This window comes from Callionymus lyra, chromosome 11 (genome assembly GCF_982586985.1).
Source record: "Callionymus lyra chromosome 11, fCalLyr1.hap1.1, whole genome shotgun sequence".
Classification (NCBI taxonomy): Eukaryota; Metazoa; Chordata; class Actinopteri; order Syngnathiformes; family Callionymidae; genus Callionymus; species Callionymus lyra.
In genome coordinates, this window is record NC_141828.1 from 18,011,671 (window position 1) to 18,028,427 (window position 16,757).

Sequence of the window (16,757 nt, forward strand, 5' to 3'; positions counted from 1 at the left end):
AACTAACAATGATTTAACTTTCTTATTACACCGCGTTTTATCGGCCACACAAGGAGGGAGATAACTGAGCGCCTCTGCGGTCCTTTGACAGCTTAATGCACATTTCAAGTCACATATTTTATTTTGTGTGTCTGCCGGAGCACCAACTCCAGTTTTATTAAACAACAACAAACTTAATTCCTCTGCACACATTTATTCACCTCAGCAGACAAGAAAGAATAACGGAAAATCGTTGTTACGCCTCTTGTTGTTGCGGTGCAGATGCATACCTTGCAGGAGGCCAATTTTTGGGAATTAATCTCGGTGAGAAAAAAGGAGGCTCTAAATTTCTGGTCCAAGAAATAAAAGATACCTTATCTTATTGTGAAATCAATAGTTTGCATTGAATGATAGCATAATGACAAACCACCTGAAAGTTACAATATTGAAAGTAACAATAATAAAATGGTGAATTTCATTCTGCTTATTTGTCCAAAAGTGAGGAATAACATTGTTATTGTATTTATCTTACCTTCTGTAATCCACTCTCAATTTGCACTCATCTTAAACTCAGCACCTTTAATTTCCAATCTTTAATCTCTGGGACTTCTAGTGTTAAGGGCAACTAATGTGTTGATTGAAATGTATTTTAAATAGATCTTGGACCTCTATTGTACCCATGTTTATGTGTCCGTTTGTAAAAAAAATGTTAATTTAAATATTTGTGCTTAAGCCCCGCCCACTGAAAATGCTTAGTTTTTCTTGGGATTAAAAACGTGTTTAACACAACCACACTGAGGTGATTGGTCAAGCATTTGGGATTCTCACCACGCTTCATCATTCTCTGCAGTCTCCACCTTCATGGGACATGTTCTATAAACAAAGCGGGGCGTGATTACATCTTGCTGGAGGCGGAGTGAAGATACTATTGCATCAAAATGGACTTCGCTCTCGTTATCTATTGTTTGCCGAGATTTCAGACAGAGGAGAACTTTAAAAAAAAATTCAAAACATGGTCATGATGAGGGACTTACTGCAACTTTGAGAGAAAGACTGAACATTTGAAACATGTCAGGGAGTCAGGAAAGAGTTGCCTTTAAACCTTCTTTTTTTTTAAACCAAATATTATCTGATGCTTTCTTGTTCACATAACCTTGTTACATTTAACCGTTGTGAACATACTCCCACACACACACACACACACACACACACACACAGAATAATATTCATTTCAATCCAAGTGATCCCCAAATTGTAAACTCCACCCATTTCTCTGCTCCATCAGGCACAATGCTGACTCCAAACTACCTCCGCTCCCCAAAGATGAGCGTCTCCCCCTACTGTGAGTGCAGCAACAGCGGCAACAACAAGGACGAGTGTGACAAGTTCACAGAGTTCTTCACAGAAAACACCTGCCTCCGTAAGTACCACTATACAATGAACACTTGACCTAAAGTTTATAAATAATCAGCATTGTTTTGGATGTTGTATTGTGCTTCAATGAGGCTTTAATTATTCATTGTTCCTTTTAAAAAAAAAAATGGTAGTTCAATAGATCTCCATCTGTCTTTCTGAATCACTATCCTGTACCCCAGAGCTACCTATTGCCTCATCAACTTCTATGTTCCCTTCATCTACATGGCTATTGAAGTCTCCTCCTGTAATTATTTCTGTCCTCTGGGAAATCACTTATACCACCTTATCAAGTTTGCTGCAGAACTTCCTCGCTCCTCTTGTTGAACTCCCTACCTATAGGCACCGACTACAATATTCATGACTCCATTAACATTTAGCTTCAAGCTCATGATCCTGACAATCCTCACATATTGGTCAACACAGTTTCGCTCTCTTTCTGTCTGCACCATGACAGGCAACCTGAACCTGTTTTCACGCAATACCCTTAAGGCATCATGGTCACAAGAACCTGCCAATGTACATGAACTAAAACATGTATTATTATGCAATAGACTTTGAGAAAAATTTCAGATCCTTTCCCAGAATAAAGTTGTGGTTCCTGCAGATACACACACATACAGTATATACGAAAGAGCATCAACTTTGTGGCGAGGCCTGCTTTTAATACACTGGAGAGACACCCAAACAAAGACAACAAGAATAGAGTGCGTATCATGAAACTGCACACAAGTTCGTGCAAAATACTCCTGCATTTGACTATCACGTCATGTTGACAGAGGAATTCAAGCCTCCCACTCCGTTAGAGTTGATGCACTGGCCTCCTCCTGAGCATCGCTCTGCCTCATTAGAATAAAAACACTACCCCGAGTCTCGCCTCAGAAAACACCTGTGAATGCTAAATTACACTTACACAACACACATGTCGACTCTCGACACTGTAAATGTCAATGGGTTTTACTTCTTTACACAGGGGTGCAGGTGAAAACACAATAACTTGACAAAGCACATCATTGTTGGGTTCACTCCAGCAGATGATTCCACTGAAGACACAGTTGTTTCCTATACACACGGTTGATTTATTTCTGTAACGGAACACAGGGATGTTTTCTTTTTTAACAGGTTGACATTTACACATATGTGTTTCTATTAAGCACTTTACACATTTATAATGTTGCTATGGAGTGATATGAAGTATTAATTTAGTCATTGATCGGGGACACTTGAAAGGTCATCTTTAAATTTTACATTGCATTAACATACCGTCACACAATGTGTGGTTAGATTCTAGTGAAGTCCTTTAGTTAGCAATTAAACAAATGGTATAGAAACTTCACTGACATATGTCTGCAACACTCTAAACCTTTACTGAAAAAACTGTTATGAGTCTTGCACTGCACCAAGGCAGCTCAAGTTAATCCAACAGTGAAAATAATAAATCACAGTTGCAAAAAAGACCCACCACACCTAGTTTTCCGACGTAGACCAGAGTAAACCAGTTTTTCAAGTTGGTAAGCATCTTCAAACCAAACGCATAAGAGGATCCTCATCCTAATCCCTGGATTCCAACAGGGAGCACAAATTATTTATGACAGTCCAAAAAGTTTCCTGGTTTTCTAACCCTTTCCTAGATTTCAGTGTTTGGATTTCTTATGTAGTTCCCTTCAAAAACATGTGAAGACAATTCTTGAAAACCAGAAAGGGGCAGACGAGTAGATTTTAGCTTTTTCCAAGCTACAATGACTTCAAGCTCTTAAGGAAGAAGACATGTTGTTGAGCCTCAATAACCAGACAGGACTGGTTGCGCCCAATATGGTGTCACAATACAACAGCTTGAGTTAATAGCTAAGCAGTTGTACATCAACAGGGTGAACAGGAGGGAGCTCAGCACACAGCCTTGTGGAAAGTAATTTCGTGGACAGTTTTTATATTAGGTAGTGACACATCCAGCTGCTAGTAACTAGTTATTCACATTTCAAGCATCTGTGTTGTTGCTTTGATACTTAATAATGTGCTGAATACAATGTAAAATAACACAACTTAATTGACAAAAACGCAATGAAACAATTAAACTTGAAAGTTAAGGAACTACTGTAAACGTTTTTTAAACACCAAGCCATCATTTTCTGTGATGATGTGTGTGTTTTTGTGTATATATTTACGTGTGTGTCTTCGTCTACCACATCTAAGCCACAGGCAGCTATTAATAGGGCCACTAATGGACAGTAATGGTAAATAGTTGCATCAGCAATCGCCTTTTTGACTGTGTGGTGAATTTATAATGTGATGAAGTGATAATGTGGTTTAAGGACCATCTAACTCTCCTTTGTCTTTTTCTCTGCTGACGGAACATAAAGTTTTACTAGAACATGGGGGCTAACAAGCATTTAAATTATGACCAGATTAGGGTTGGTGCTGAACCCGTGAGATTAGTTTATGACCAACTATTTTCTGCCAGAGTAAAGTAAGGTTTTACCAGTTAAGTGAGTGTCAACTGTTATTGTGTGAAATACACAAGACATAAAGAGGCCGACGTGGAGTGGAAGAGGAGGGAGACATAGAGCTAATCTACTGCATAAACTTTTACTGATCACTTCTCTTTATCTGTGTGTGTTTGCTCAAGGTAACGCCATCCAAGCGTTTGGTAACGGGACAGACGTGGGAGTTTGGCAGCCCATGTCACCTGTTCAAACAACCACCTCCACGACAACGGCGTACAAAAAGAACCGGGAACGCAACTCCAACGCCATTGACAACAACATAAATACAGATTCAAACATCTACCACTTCTGTGGGAGTTTACAGGTGAGACACAAACAGACAAGCGTAAACACACAGGTTTATACAAACACACACAGTGGTCAACAGATGGTCAGTGTTTTGGATCAATTCTTTCTAATCAATCAGTAGCTTCAGCTTAAACAGTAACTCAATGGTAGTGGACATCTTGCACATGTTGCCAGACAGTATTGCAGTTACACAATAGGTTACAATTGAAAACACAAATCAACAACAGTTTTACAATTAAGGCCTCCATTCAATAACAGGAATTTGCCAATATAGTATCAAACAACTTGGTCATCCATTTACATTATGTCTTCTATTTCAAGTATTAGAAGTATGGAATTATTCTATTAGACTTAAATCACAAATCTTTTTGATAAAAGTTCTTGTTTTGTAATCATAAAAACAATAGAAACAAATGTATTGTAGTTAACGCTATTGTATTGTAGTTAAGTAACGCCTGTGTCATCTCAAGATCAGGGTGACCCATAGGCCTGCAAGCAAATGTGTTCGTGGTATCCCTCATGCTGTCCCTGGGTCAAGGTGAACGACCTTTCTGGCTTTCATAAATACATATGCAGTGTTGGAGGTCGTTCACCTTGACCCAGAGACAATATAGGGGATAAAAAAAACACCTTTGTTTTCGGGCCATCGGGTCACCTTGACCCTGAGATAAGAGCTCATAACATAACTTTAATTTTAACGCAACACAACTCTCACTAAAACTGTGCTCAGTGGTGATGATCATGTGACCAAAATATTTTAATTCATTACAGTGTAACCATGTGGACAAAATTTATGACATACGAATGAGAATGTAGCTCTTTGATCGAAATTTCTCCAAAAGACAAAGTTTTTGAGAATTTAAATGTGAGTTAAACGATTACCCTACACTACCAACCTGACAAAACAGATGCAACCCGTTAGGCCTGAGGCGCAAATCTCTTGCGATTTGAGGGAATCAGTTAATTCACTGTTGGATTTAGGGGAAGTTGCTGTCACTGCCATGCCAGAAACAGAGATGGAAAACCAATACAATTTGTAATCTTTATTTTTTTGTAATTTTGAAGGTGAGTTGGTAGATGTTCTTCCCTCTCACGAATGTTATTTTTGGCATTACCTTTATTGTGTATTTCTATGATGTCATCAGCTCTCAGAAACCCACAATACGGTCTCTGTTAAGGATAATTTTAATCGTCATTGATGAAGACAAAGCATAACTCAAGGATACTGTATGTTCCAACTTTACTTGTTGGTTAAAGTGCTCTAACACATCTGTCTTGGTTTGAAACGTGACAAATATTTAAGTCAGTCCAGAAAATTTAAAACGGACAAATAGGTCAAGAAATATTATAAATGCATGTATTTGTTTTTAATACATTGAGTGATGTTTAAATTACTATGAATATTTGAGTTTATTAGGCTTTACATGGTGTCATGGGGAAATTCCTCTAATATCTTGCTTTATCGCATGCCTAGGAATTTGGTTGTCCGTTGTAAATGTTAAATGGCGTTAAGTGTCTTGCTCAGGTTCAATACAAGACAAACACGTCAGGAGCTTGAATTCAACTGGCAACCTCTTAGCCAACCACTCCGCCGTTTGAGTGGTGCCGTCCTTGTTGACCCTCTTCTTCCTGCATTAAAAAAAATGGACGAAACCAATGGTTTGTATAACAAATGGATGGATACAGTCGTCGCTGATCAATTCATGGTAAAATTTAATTAGCTAAATGATCATAAAAGATGATAGTTTTCGACTTGTAAATGTTTTTCACCTCGTAGAGGTGTTAGTATCAATATTGACTTGACCTTGAGACCATACACCTGAACGTTCTCATGTGTCGTTAACACCTGCTTGGGCTTTTTTTATATGTAAGGTGAGCTTGTGCCTGTGTGTGGGTTTTTCTTTATCAGATATGAGATAAACGGTCATTTAGAGTGTTTGCTTGACTGTTGACATTTGATAGTAGGGTCTGTACATACACACTTTATTTGCATGTGTTTGCATCGTGCACTTTCCTTCTCAAATGACACTAAAACGTATCAACAATGTACCTCCAACTGCTATGGACAGGAAGTTACAAATAAAACTAACTAAGCAAAGTCCAGGAACTCAAAAACTCCCTTGAAAGCAAACACTCCAAAGATCAAGGTGTTCTACTCTTAGATGTTTACAGACTTGGATAAAAACCCAACCAACACAAAATACAGAGGCTTCCAAAAAAGCTGTTTATTAACAAATAAAATCGATTAAAATTCTGGTTTGATTGTAAATATGATAAGCAACTAGTTTGAGAAAAGCAACACAATTTTCTCAGCCTTAACATTTTGAGGAATGTTGAAAAAAAAAGTTTCTTCCATAACAGGCAAAATTTGCCCACTTGAGTGAGCAACCCTCAGAGAGATTTTTTATTTTTCAAAGCTAATTGACACATTTAGTACATGAACCTGATGTTTGTCACATGACTTGGAATGTTGTTAAGGTTGTCCCAAATAACTGATCACATTTCAAAAACCAATCATCAATATGACCTCTGATCCACAGCATTGCTGTTACCGTTACTATGAAACGTGACCCACACATTTATTAGGCATAACATTTTTGTAGCAGTGTAAGCAAAAAGAGATAAAGACGGCTGGACAGGATCAATGGGATGAGTTGGTTCTTTATTGTAGAAGTCACATCATTCGTTTTTTGACTAACGCAAACATCATTGTTGGTATTTCAGACTTTATAGACCTTTACAATGGGCCGTCTCCAATAGGCGTTACTTCCCCGTAGTTGCATGATTTCTCAACAACCGACCGTTAGCTCTACCCGCGTCACCAGTCCAGATGTTGTCCCAAACATATTCCAAAAAAAGGAAGTTCTGGCTTGCTCCTTTCTCCATTTGTACTGTTGTACATAACATATCTTCTGGAACAGTCCTGGTCAACAGGTTCTTTTGCTGACTCGTTAGACCTCTGTCCTTTGACCCGGTGTATATACTCTTCTAAACCAGTCGATTCCCCTAAAAAAATAAATTCTGTAAACATGTGAAGATATTGATCCGTTTTAATCCAATTTTCATCATTTACAGCCAACATTACCAAAACAAAAAACATGGAGTTTTGACTGGTATGTTGTCAGACTGATCATAATTTAAGGATGCATATGCTTCAATGTTCTGTCCAGAAATTGTCAAATTCACTGAGGAGAAATTGAGCGTGGTAAATATTGTAATTTACTAAAAGAGACATATAGAGAATTTAGAAATGTATAGTATGCATCCTTCTGTAAGTCGTTAAATTAGGAGAAGGGTGTAAGATTATGCATACATTGCTAATCGTGCCTGTTCATTATGTAAAACATGCATTTCCTGAGAAAATATTTTTCCTTTGTATAAAATTAAACTTCTATGTATTTTTCTATTACCTGCTTACTTAAACAAAAAGGTGCTACAAAATTACAGAGTAGTAAAATCAGGCAGAATAGCTTCATAATGTATTCCCCAATAACAATCTTATTGTTATTTCAAGCGATGTTACAAACAGCTGTGTTTCATGATACAGTGTCTTCATTTTGAAAGGCCACTAAATGGGGCCTCATCAACCCATCACTAACAAACAGCATGCATATCTCAAAGCATCATAAGAATGTGCATATATTAACACGACCTTGTTAATATATGCTGGCATGTACCTATGGATCTGATCCAAGTTTGATGATACCGAGAGCTCTCTTCTGGGCAGTTGCAGGACTCAATCCAATTAGACAAACCCTGAATCTCAATAATTCTCAATATAATTATCTACAGTCCAGGACACTGCTGGCCTGGTTTGTGTCAGGATATGCCTGCCTGTAATCAGTTGGAATGTCACGTGAAATTTCACATAAAATGAGCTCCGTAAAAATACAATATCTTGTACAATAATTTGAAGCCTATGGAAATGGCATCTGTACTTTGTCAGGGCAGAGCTGAGAAAATCGTACACACCTACTTTCTTATTCAGCTGCTGTGAGGTCCAATGGTGTGCGTCTGCCCACTTGTGTTGTTAAGGCTAGCTTTGAAAAAGCTTCATCTGTTTCCATTTTTCTTTTAACGTATATATGTATATACACAAGGGAAAAATGTAAAATACCAATTGATACTTCAAGCATGCAAATTATAGACTCTAAATCTTGCAAGTGAGTCTTGCTTTACCCATTCCGTTGCAAAAATATTTCCACAAAGAGCCATTCAGATGGGTTTCTTCCAGGGGTTGGTGCCCTAGAGTCTTCTATCAACACTGCAACATAAATATACTAAGACCCTCAGACCTGGGGCCCCATCACAGAGATACTTGCATGCAAATTGTACACCTGATCATCTTAGATGACTGGGCAGCTGATTTGCAACTTTTTTGAAAAGATGACATCATAGACCCATATTTTTCATTTCAAAAGTTGGTTGATGCCGACTCCGTTTTTATCGCTTACCTCATTCCCCTCTGCTCTTGACTGCATCCACCTTGCTCCGTTTCTTTTTCCACCAGAAATAAGTCCTGAAGCAGGCGCAGGCTAATCCTTCACTGGAAATACACTGCATGATGTAGCAAAAGAAACTCAGAGGAAGGTGAATTTTACAGTTTGCAGAGGGAACTCGGGCAAGTGATGAAAACTAACAAAGAAAGAGAAGGCGGACTGTAACTTTGACTAACCAAAACCTAATGTTCGATGCCCTCGTCCAAAGGTTCATAGTATTTGTGAATGTGTTTGTTTATTTAAAGTAGTCAAATTACCAACTAATGAAAAAAATTAAAAAATTAAAACTTTTTTTTTCACGTTTTGGTCTAGACATGAAACCGTTTTTGTACTGCTGCCCTACAAAAAACAACACTCCCTCTCTTCTCAAATAGCACATTGGTCGGCTCCATGCCCATGATCCAACTAATGCTAATATGACTTTTGCAACGAGACAGATACAAGACGGAATCGGGAAGCGGAGAATTTTCCTTCCAAATGTTGCTGAATTGGAAATGAGCCAGCAGGCAGTCCCCGTTCCGTCTGATTTATTCAATGTGGAGAAAGGATAATGTCATTTGAAGGGTCAGTTCTTTTGAATCACAGGTTATTTGGCTGACACCTTGATCGCAGTAGACCCAGTTCATATGTTATTAAGGAAAACAGAGCTTTAGAAATTCAATGAATGCGAGTGCCACTTGTCTTTTTTCCATACACAGACACACAGACATAGATGTAAGTGGATACTATATAAATATCATCTATTATCGCTTTATTTTATTCGTACTTTGGCTTTTAAATAGCACTAACAATACTCTTGCGACAATGAGATAAGCTCTTCTATAGAAGTAGTTTCTTCTTTCTGCTTGTCAAATCAAAAGTCGTTTCCTCAATACTGCTGTGTCTTCATTTCGATATTCATGAACAGGAGCAAGGAGCTTGAGAAGAAAAGAACTGAACTTCCTTAAGTGGTCATTAAAGCTCTCTTCGTGGTAAAGCCTTACAACTTTCCTGGAGGTGGTTTTTAGTGCAGAACATCTTTAGTTTCAGTTTTCTTAAATGTTTTCAGACAAAAGGCACTTCACAAACTCCTGTAGTCAAACGATGCCTAGAACTAGCACTGGAGTCAGTACCTTGAAACTGGCTGCACTTGATAAAAGGCAAACTCTGCATCTCATCTGAAATAGAATTTAATGGGGAACTGAATTGCCACCATCTATCCTCAATATCTACAAATGTCAAAATAAAAAAATTAAAAATAACAATGTCATACATAACATTAAATTACATTTACTCCTTACATACTGTGTTCATTAAATTTATTATTGATCATTTTGTCATTATATTATTGAAAAGGATTCAGGAAGAAATCTGCAGGTACATCCTGACATCTACCTAAATTAGAGGCAAAACGCCTGACTCCCGCTGAAACCTGATGATCTCATGAGGAGTAGAACTGTGAGACCTGTTCATCTTCAGTCTGTCTACTCAGCCCTAAGGTCACAGCAGCTCTTAAGAGTGGTGGGGGAAGTGCTACACATGCCACTCACAGACATGACGTACGTGACACACAAAGGCAGGGGGGAAATAAGAGGAAAGAACCAAGGAATGAGGGGGTGGGGGGCACATCACTGAAAATAGTCTCGCTACCTGATCTGATCCAACATACAAAATAGTTGAGATTCCATGATCGCCAGACTTCACTAATGTCACGATGACTCTGTTTTCTCTGCAGGCTCAGAAATTCAAGACCAACTCGAGTGTGGATGGAGATTTGTGTGTGGTGAGTCACTTCTTTAATTCATTGACATTCAACTGGAGCCTAGAACATTCACACATACTGACACCAATTAAAAGAAAGTGGTCAAATAAAACAATGTCCAAGTTCAAGCAGAACATCGACACTCAAAGTAGGACACGGACACAAAATTGTTTGAGACATACCTTTAGTCTAGACAAAACTGTTTTTTGTCAGAGAAATCACACCTTTTTAGTAGGAAGTGCCAGGTTTATTAACTTTGAACAACAGTATAACCAAACCACAACATTTTGTAAATACAGTCCCTTCTTTGACATATACAGTACTGCGTATTAATTACCAATTAGTCTCTTTATCAATTATTAAAGGTTGTTTTACATCATTCATAATACCACAGTTATAAAGAACTACTACATTTTTAACACCGTTTCTCCCCCTGTTAATAACTGCTTTTCATTTTAGCCGTTAGCTTAGCTTAGAGAGCTTGTACTTAGCAAAAACGTCACACTGCTCATTTGTTTGTGTGTGACCTGATGTAGCATGAATGCAATAAACACTCAATAAAATAATGTGAGGAACTAAAAGTTGAATGCATTACGATTTCCTTCGGGATACAGCATTCGTTTGGATTATCGCAAAAACACAGAATCATTGGTTCATCCTTTGTTCCAATAAGCCTGGAAAAGACAAAAATGTTTTTGGATGTAGTGTGGAGAAAATGATTAATAATGTTACGGACAACATAAAAGCCAGTCCCAAACTCATTGGCCTCGAAGGAGCCGATCTTGGGTGACCCCACTTTCAAAAGTGCAACCCGTCCCTGGCCACCCTCTAATGTCTTTTATGATTTGTTGTCCAGTGTGACCCGTAATAACGGAGCAACGTCTTTGATGCAGATTTTTCTTTTCACTCGGCTCACCATGTTTGTGGTCTCTTCTCCGTATGAGATCTTCTCTATGAGGCTTGTGTGGATGCCCGGAGCAACTTAAGCTTTACCGAGCACCTTTTTTATTTTGTTGAAAAAGTCAGGAAACAGCATGGGACTGATGACACAGCCCTGGGGTGCCCTTGTGCTCATTGTCAGAAGTTATGGCTAATAGGGGTGGTTAGCTCACTGGGTGGCAACAATGGACAGACAGATCCAGTGAAATCTGATCTGGTCATAGTGGCCGACGCAGCCAGGTTCCCCAGAACTAAGCTTTTGGCTATTTTACAATATGTTTTACTGTATTATATAATATTATTTTATATAATATCATGTTATGTTGTATTGTGTTTTATTGCACCATATTATTTATTTTATTAATGGAAATGCACTTTATTTCATCATTAAATAGTTCACTGTTAATCGTCGGCATATTGAAATAGGCCATATATATGAAATTTCCAAGTTGTGTTGGTGTTTACATGTGCATACTTAAGATCAAAAGACCCCAAAATGAGCCAAGATAATACAAATTAAATTGTCTTTAAATTCAAGAATTTAAGGGTTTTTTTGTGTCGCCATTCTATTCAATTGGAATGAAGCGAAAAGTCCTTTTATATTTCTCAGTCAAAAGTTATTGGCAACAGCTAAGGTGTCATGATTGAGATAAAAAAAAAAGAACCTTTATCCTTCTAAGAAAATGTTGCATTGAGGATCACAAGTGTACCACTCATTGACTCAACTCAAATGGACTGACCTCCCCCGTCAGCGGCGGTTGCTACAGTGACCGCTGCTGTTTCCTTTTAAGCCAAAATTGTAATCTCTGCTTATCTAGTGGCTTTTAAAGTTCACTGTAAATGCCGTTGTACAATAATAAGAAGCAGCTCTGACATTTAAGGAAAGGGGAGGTTTGACCCCCACGTGTACCTCCATCAGAGGCGTTCGGATGCAAAGCCATGACAACTTTGTGTTACTTTGTATTTTGTCACAATTAGTGCTACTTTTTCTCATCTGGTTTTAAACTTTTCACTGTTACCGTTCGCTGCCTTTTTGTAAACCAAAAAAAGTGTTTGGGTGAAGAGAATGATCAGTCACATCCTGAAGGTGAATCATATAATAATTGTTTACCATTTTTTAACTTACATTTCTCCATATAAACCTTATGTTTAATGACAAGTGCGCTGGTAGGTTACTGGAAACACAATATAGCATGATATCATTGACTCGAAGTACACCTGTAATAATTAACTTCATAAAGACACCTCTTCCCTACAAATCAATCTTTTGATCTGCCAGAATAAATGAAAGATTTATTGAAAAAAAACATTTTAAATTTCAATTTAGATAAAACTGAAATTAATTACGGATCATATTTACTAAATAAGTATTATTTCCACAACTTCATGTATTCTTTCATCGATATTAACGCTTTACCTCAACAGATCTGACGCAGTTTAAATGTTGGATGTGGTAGCTCTGCCATCTAACCTGCCCTAAATATTATCTGTATAAATACTAGTGATAGAATGATGTGGCCTCATGAGCTGTGTAGTGAAGACACCGTTTCATGATACAGTGCCACTAAATGGCAATAATAATGTGTCAGGTTTCATTGAATTAGTAGATAGGAGCCAAATATTATACAAAATTATACAGAAGAGAGTGCCATCTATTGGCCTTTTAAAATGAAGACAATGTATCATGATACTACACAGCCACCAGCTCAACCCATCATCACAACAAACTGTGTCAACTTTTAAAGATTCTCAGCAGAAGACATTTTAAAAGACCATTTAGATGATTTTTTATATGCGAGGGATGCTGCCCATTAGCTGAATTTTCTTTTTAATTTAGATAAACAGTTGGGATACATTAAGGGAAAAGGGATGGTGTATGCTTCCCAGGTTGGAGGATACCTCTTTTATCACAAGTGTAAGATAAAGTGATACAAATACTTTTTAGCCAAATTCTCGTGTGGACAATAACAAAATAAAAATTGAATTAACAATCCCTCTTGTCTTGATCAGGATCCTCAGATTGACAGTCCAAGCACATCGAATGCAATCTTGGGAAACTCCCCATCGACTCATCACACCAATGGACTGGGCTTGCTGCTGCCTCTGCTGGTAACTCACTGCTACTGCACGCTGGTGTTTGGACGCTTGTAGCCTGGAAACTTTGCAAAAACCCATACTGACAAGTCTGTTTGTATAAAAGTGATTTTGTTCCCCTTCAGTTTATATTTTTTACTTTTTTTAAAACTTTGTTTTCTGCCAAACAGTTGTAATGACAAATGACCTCTTAAGTGTTTGGCTGTGTGTTCATGTTAGCGTGTTTTCAAAGATAATACCAACTAAAGTAAAAAATTCTTATAGAAAACATAATGACAAATGGTAGCCTATGTTGTTTTTTTTTTCTTTAACAATGTACAAATCAACATGCCTTCTGTTGTATCCTGTGTTGACGTTAACTTTGGGATCTTCTGTGTAAAGTTCAGCTGCATTTCCACAAACGTGAGTGGAGTTTTTATGTGATTTTATGTCTAAATGAGTGTAAGTGAACGGACCATCACAGACTTCTACCCTTTCCGTGTCTACTGAAAGTCGAAGTTGAACGCTGAGTCAATCAAACGAGGCTCATACTGAAGGCACACATTGCAGCTGGCATAAGCGCACAAAAGCTAAGACTCACATACCGCACCAACCATATATACTCACACACAAGCAGCTATATGTTGTGGAGAGTGCACTCATGTGTAATTGTAAACAATCTAACACAAGTCAAGGCTTTCAAACGAGGCACAGAGGAGCTGCTGCAGTGGAACCTGTGTGAAGGTTGTTGTAAAACAGCAATGTTCGCTTGTCACTAGAACAGTGAGGGATTTTATCCGATTGGAATTTTATCAGAACTGCATTTTTTTTTTAAGCTTCTAGTTTCAGTTGTGGTCACTAATGACAGTGATTTTTGAACAGAGAGAAATTGCAAATCTTAACTTTTAATTATTACATTGATTTATTCACTAGAGACACAACATTGTGGTTATCTTTGGAGACACTTTTCAGTCAAATAAAATCTTCATCTTTATATACTTGACTTACTATCATCCAGCGAAACCATCCGAAGGTTCCTATAAAAATGTATTTGAGCCATACAGCCATGAATCACTGGTTGCTGAAGGACCTCATTTTTCTTTTATAATTTATGAATAGTTTATTTTTGACGCAGTTTACTCATTTTGTCTGCCTGTTCATTGTTGTTTTCCCTTCAATCATTTTGTTGAATTTCAGTTGCTGCATTAGTAACACCGTGCACGAGCTGATGAGATGTGATCATGTGACTTAAATGTTATTTATCATCAATCATTATGGTATAGACATAATTACATGGCTTTATAAACTGTTACTTGTCTCTCACATAGTCTTATGTACCAATATGGACGTTCAGCTTTCAAGCGTAACGTAGTGAAAGCTGAAGATTTTCTGTATCATGACATATGTAATTGCCTACAAGACATGAACATTATAGATCATTTAACCGACGATTCTATCCAGTGATATAAGTGACGAGTACACCAATTAATCTTTTAGGATCTTGGAGCCATTTCATAACAGGTAAAACAGATAATTATAAACAAATGTTTAAAAAAAAAAAAAAATAATAATAATCATTCTCCTGTGCACAGTGTTGTGCTGATTGAATTTTCCGATTCAGCAAATTACCTGAGAATGATTAAAGTAAAAAGAAAATGAGTTTGTGCTTGAATGCTAGTCGCTACTTTTTTTTTTATGTTTCTCAAATTCCCCGTTTGTAAACCCTTGAAAAAATAAGCACAATTTAAGTTTCAAACACTTTCTTTTTTTTGATATTCCAATGTTATTGGATAGAACTATGGGTAGTGATGAGTTGGTAAGGCCTCATGATACAGCTGTGTAGTGAAGGCACTGTATCATGATACAGTATGTTCATTTGTAGTCACTAGATGGCACTCCAAGTTTGAAAATGTCAGTGAACAGGTTACAAGTTTAATTGAATTAGTACATGAGAGCCAAAGATTGTGACCTAGTGACCTTTAAAAATGAATTTAAAGGTCATTTAATTTTTAAGACTCTGTATCATGATACAGTGTCTTAATTTGTAAGGCCACTAGATGACACTCTAAGATAGACAATTATGCCAGGTTTCACTGAATTAGTGGATTACAGCCAAAGATAATAAAAAGTGAGTGCCATCTAGTTGCTTTTCAAAAAAGGAAAACAATACTTGTCTTCAGTGCCGTTTCATGATGCATCATCATAAACTAACAAATCAGTGATTTTAAAGGACCAATATGGAATCAAGTCATAGAAAGTTTGTGTTTTTAATAACATAATTGCAACTGATCATTTTGTCCATTATATTGTGTAGCTGCAGCTTAATCCACGTAAAATACCGTTTCATTTTGTTTGTCATCAAGACATATTTGTGTAATTCTTCCACTATGTTCATGAGTTTGTGATTTCTTTTGGTTGAAATAGTCCCACTTTTGATGTTGCTACCATTAGCTTTTTTTTGTAAAATAATTATTTTTCTAACTTATTTGGGGGATACTCTAGCCGTGAAGTTTTTCCGTAAAAAAAAAGGGGGGGAAAAAGAAAAATGCAATGAATGTGTGCAGCAAGAAACGAAGGAGGAAGTGTTGCTTGAAACTCCAGATAGTTAATGTTATCAGATGTTTGGTTCCAAGAATGAGTTTGTTATTGGATCATGGATTTGCTGAAAGGCAGCTATTGCAAATAAATGAACACAGGTTTTTCTTCTGGATAGCTAACAAACTGAAGTATAAAATAAAAAAGTAGCACAATAACATTTAAACATTTGAATCTATACGTCACCAAACATATACAATTACAGACAAACCCTCAACTGTAAACAAGATGCTACGAGAACCAATTCCAGTGTTGACCGTCGGCAGAGGGATTTTGGTTTGGCCTTTCAATTGAGACGAAAGTCTTGGTTGTGGAAAAAAAAGGGAACAAATGTCGTTTTCCTTCCATGTGTGATGATCCATTTGTGGTGACACCCGAGGAAAAGTTCACTGGGCGCTCTGCTGTCGAGCGACCTCGCTTGTGAAAATGTAAAATCTATTGTACAAATGTTCTAATTAAACTGTTAAATCACCAATGATATTGGGTCATGTTTTTCCTTTACTCCTACTACACATTAAACAAACTATATTAAAACATATACATATTGTTTTATCATTATATTATTATCTAGCACTCTCTTATTTTTGTTTGCGTCAGGTTAAACAGAGACATGGAATCATTAGTCACAACTAATAGTGGGTTGATGAGACCTCATGATACAGCTGTGTAGTGAAGACACTGTATCATGATACATCATGATTCATTTTGAAATAACGCTAAATGGTACTC

The 16,757-nt window shown here is 37.3% G+C and overlaps 1 protein-coding gene across 3 annotated transcripts in view; it reads left to right on the plus strand.

The window, feature by feature from the left end:
* Positions 1-16,503, plus strand: part of gfra1a (gdnf family receptor alpha 1a) — a 68,213-nt gene extending 51,710 nt beyond the window's left edge. For 2 of the 3 annotated variants that reach the window (XM_087803379.1, XM_087803380.1), the window contains 4 exons: positions 1,265-1,399; positions 4,016-4,197; positions 10,395-10,442; positions 13,371-16,503. In XM_087803379.1, coding sequence (XP_087659505.1) covers positions 1,265-1,399; positions 4,016-4,197; positions 10,395-10,442; positions 13,371-13,511 — 506 coding nt within the window. In that variant the 3' untranslated portion in view covers positions 13,512-16,503. The remainder of the gene's footprint in view (positions 1-1,264; positions 1,400-4,015; positions 4,198-10,394; positions 10,443-13,370) is intronic. The other variant, XR_015713029.1, reaches the window with a different exon arrangement.
* The last annotated feature ends 254 nt before the right edge of the window (positions 16,504-16,757 follow it).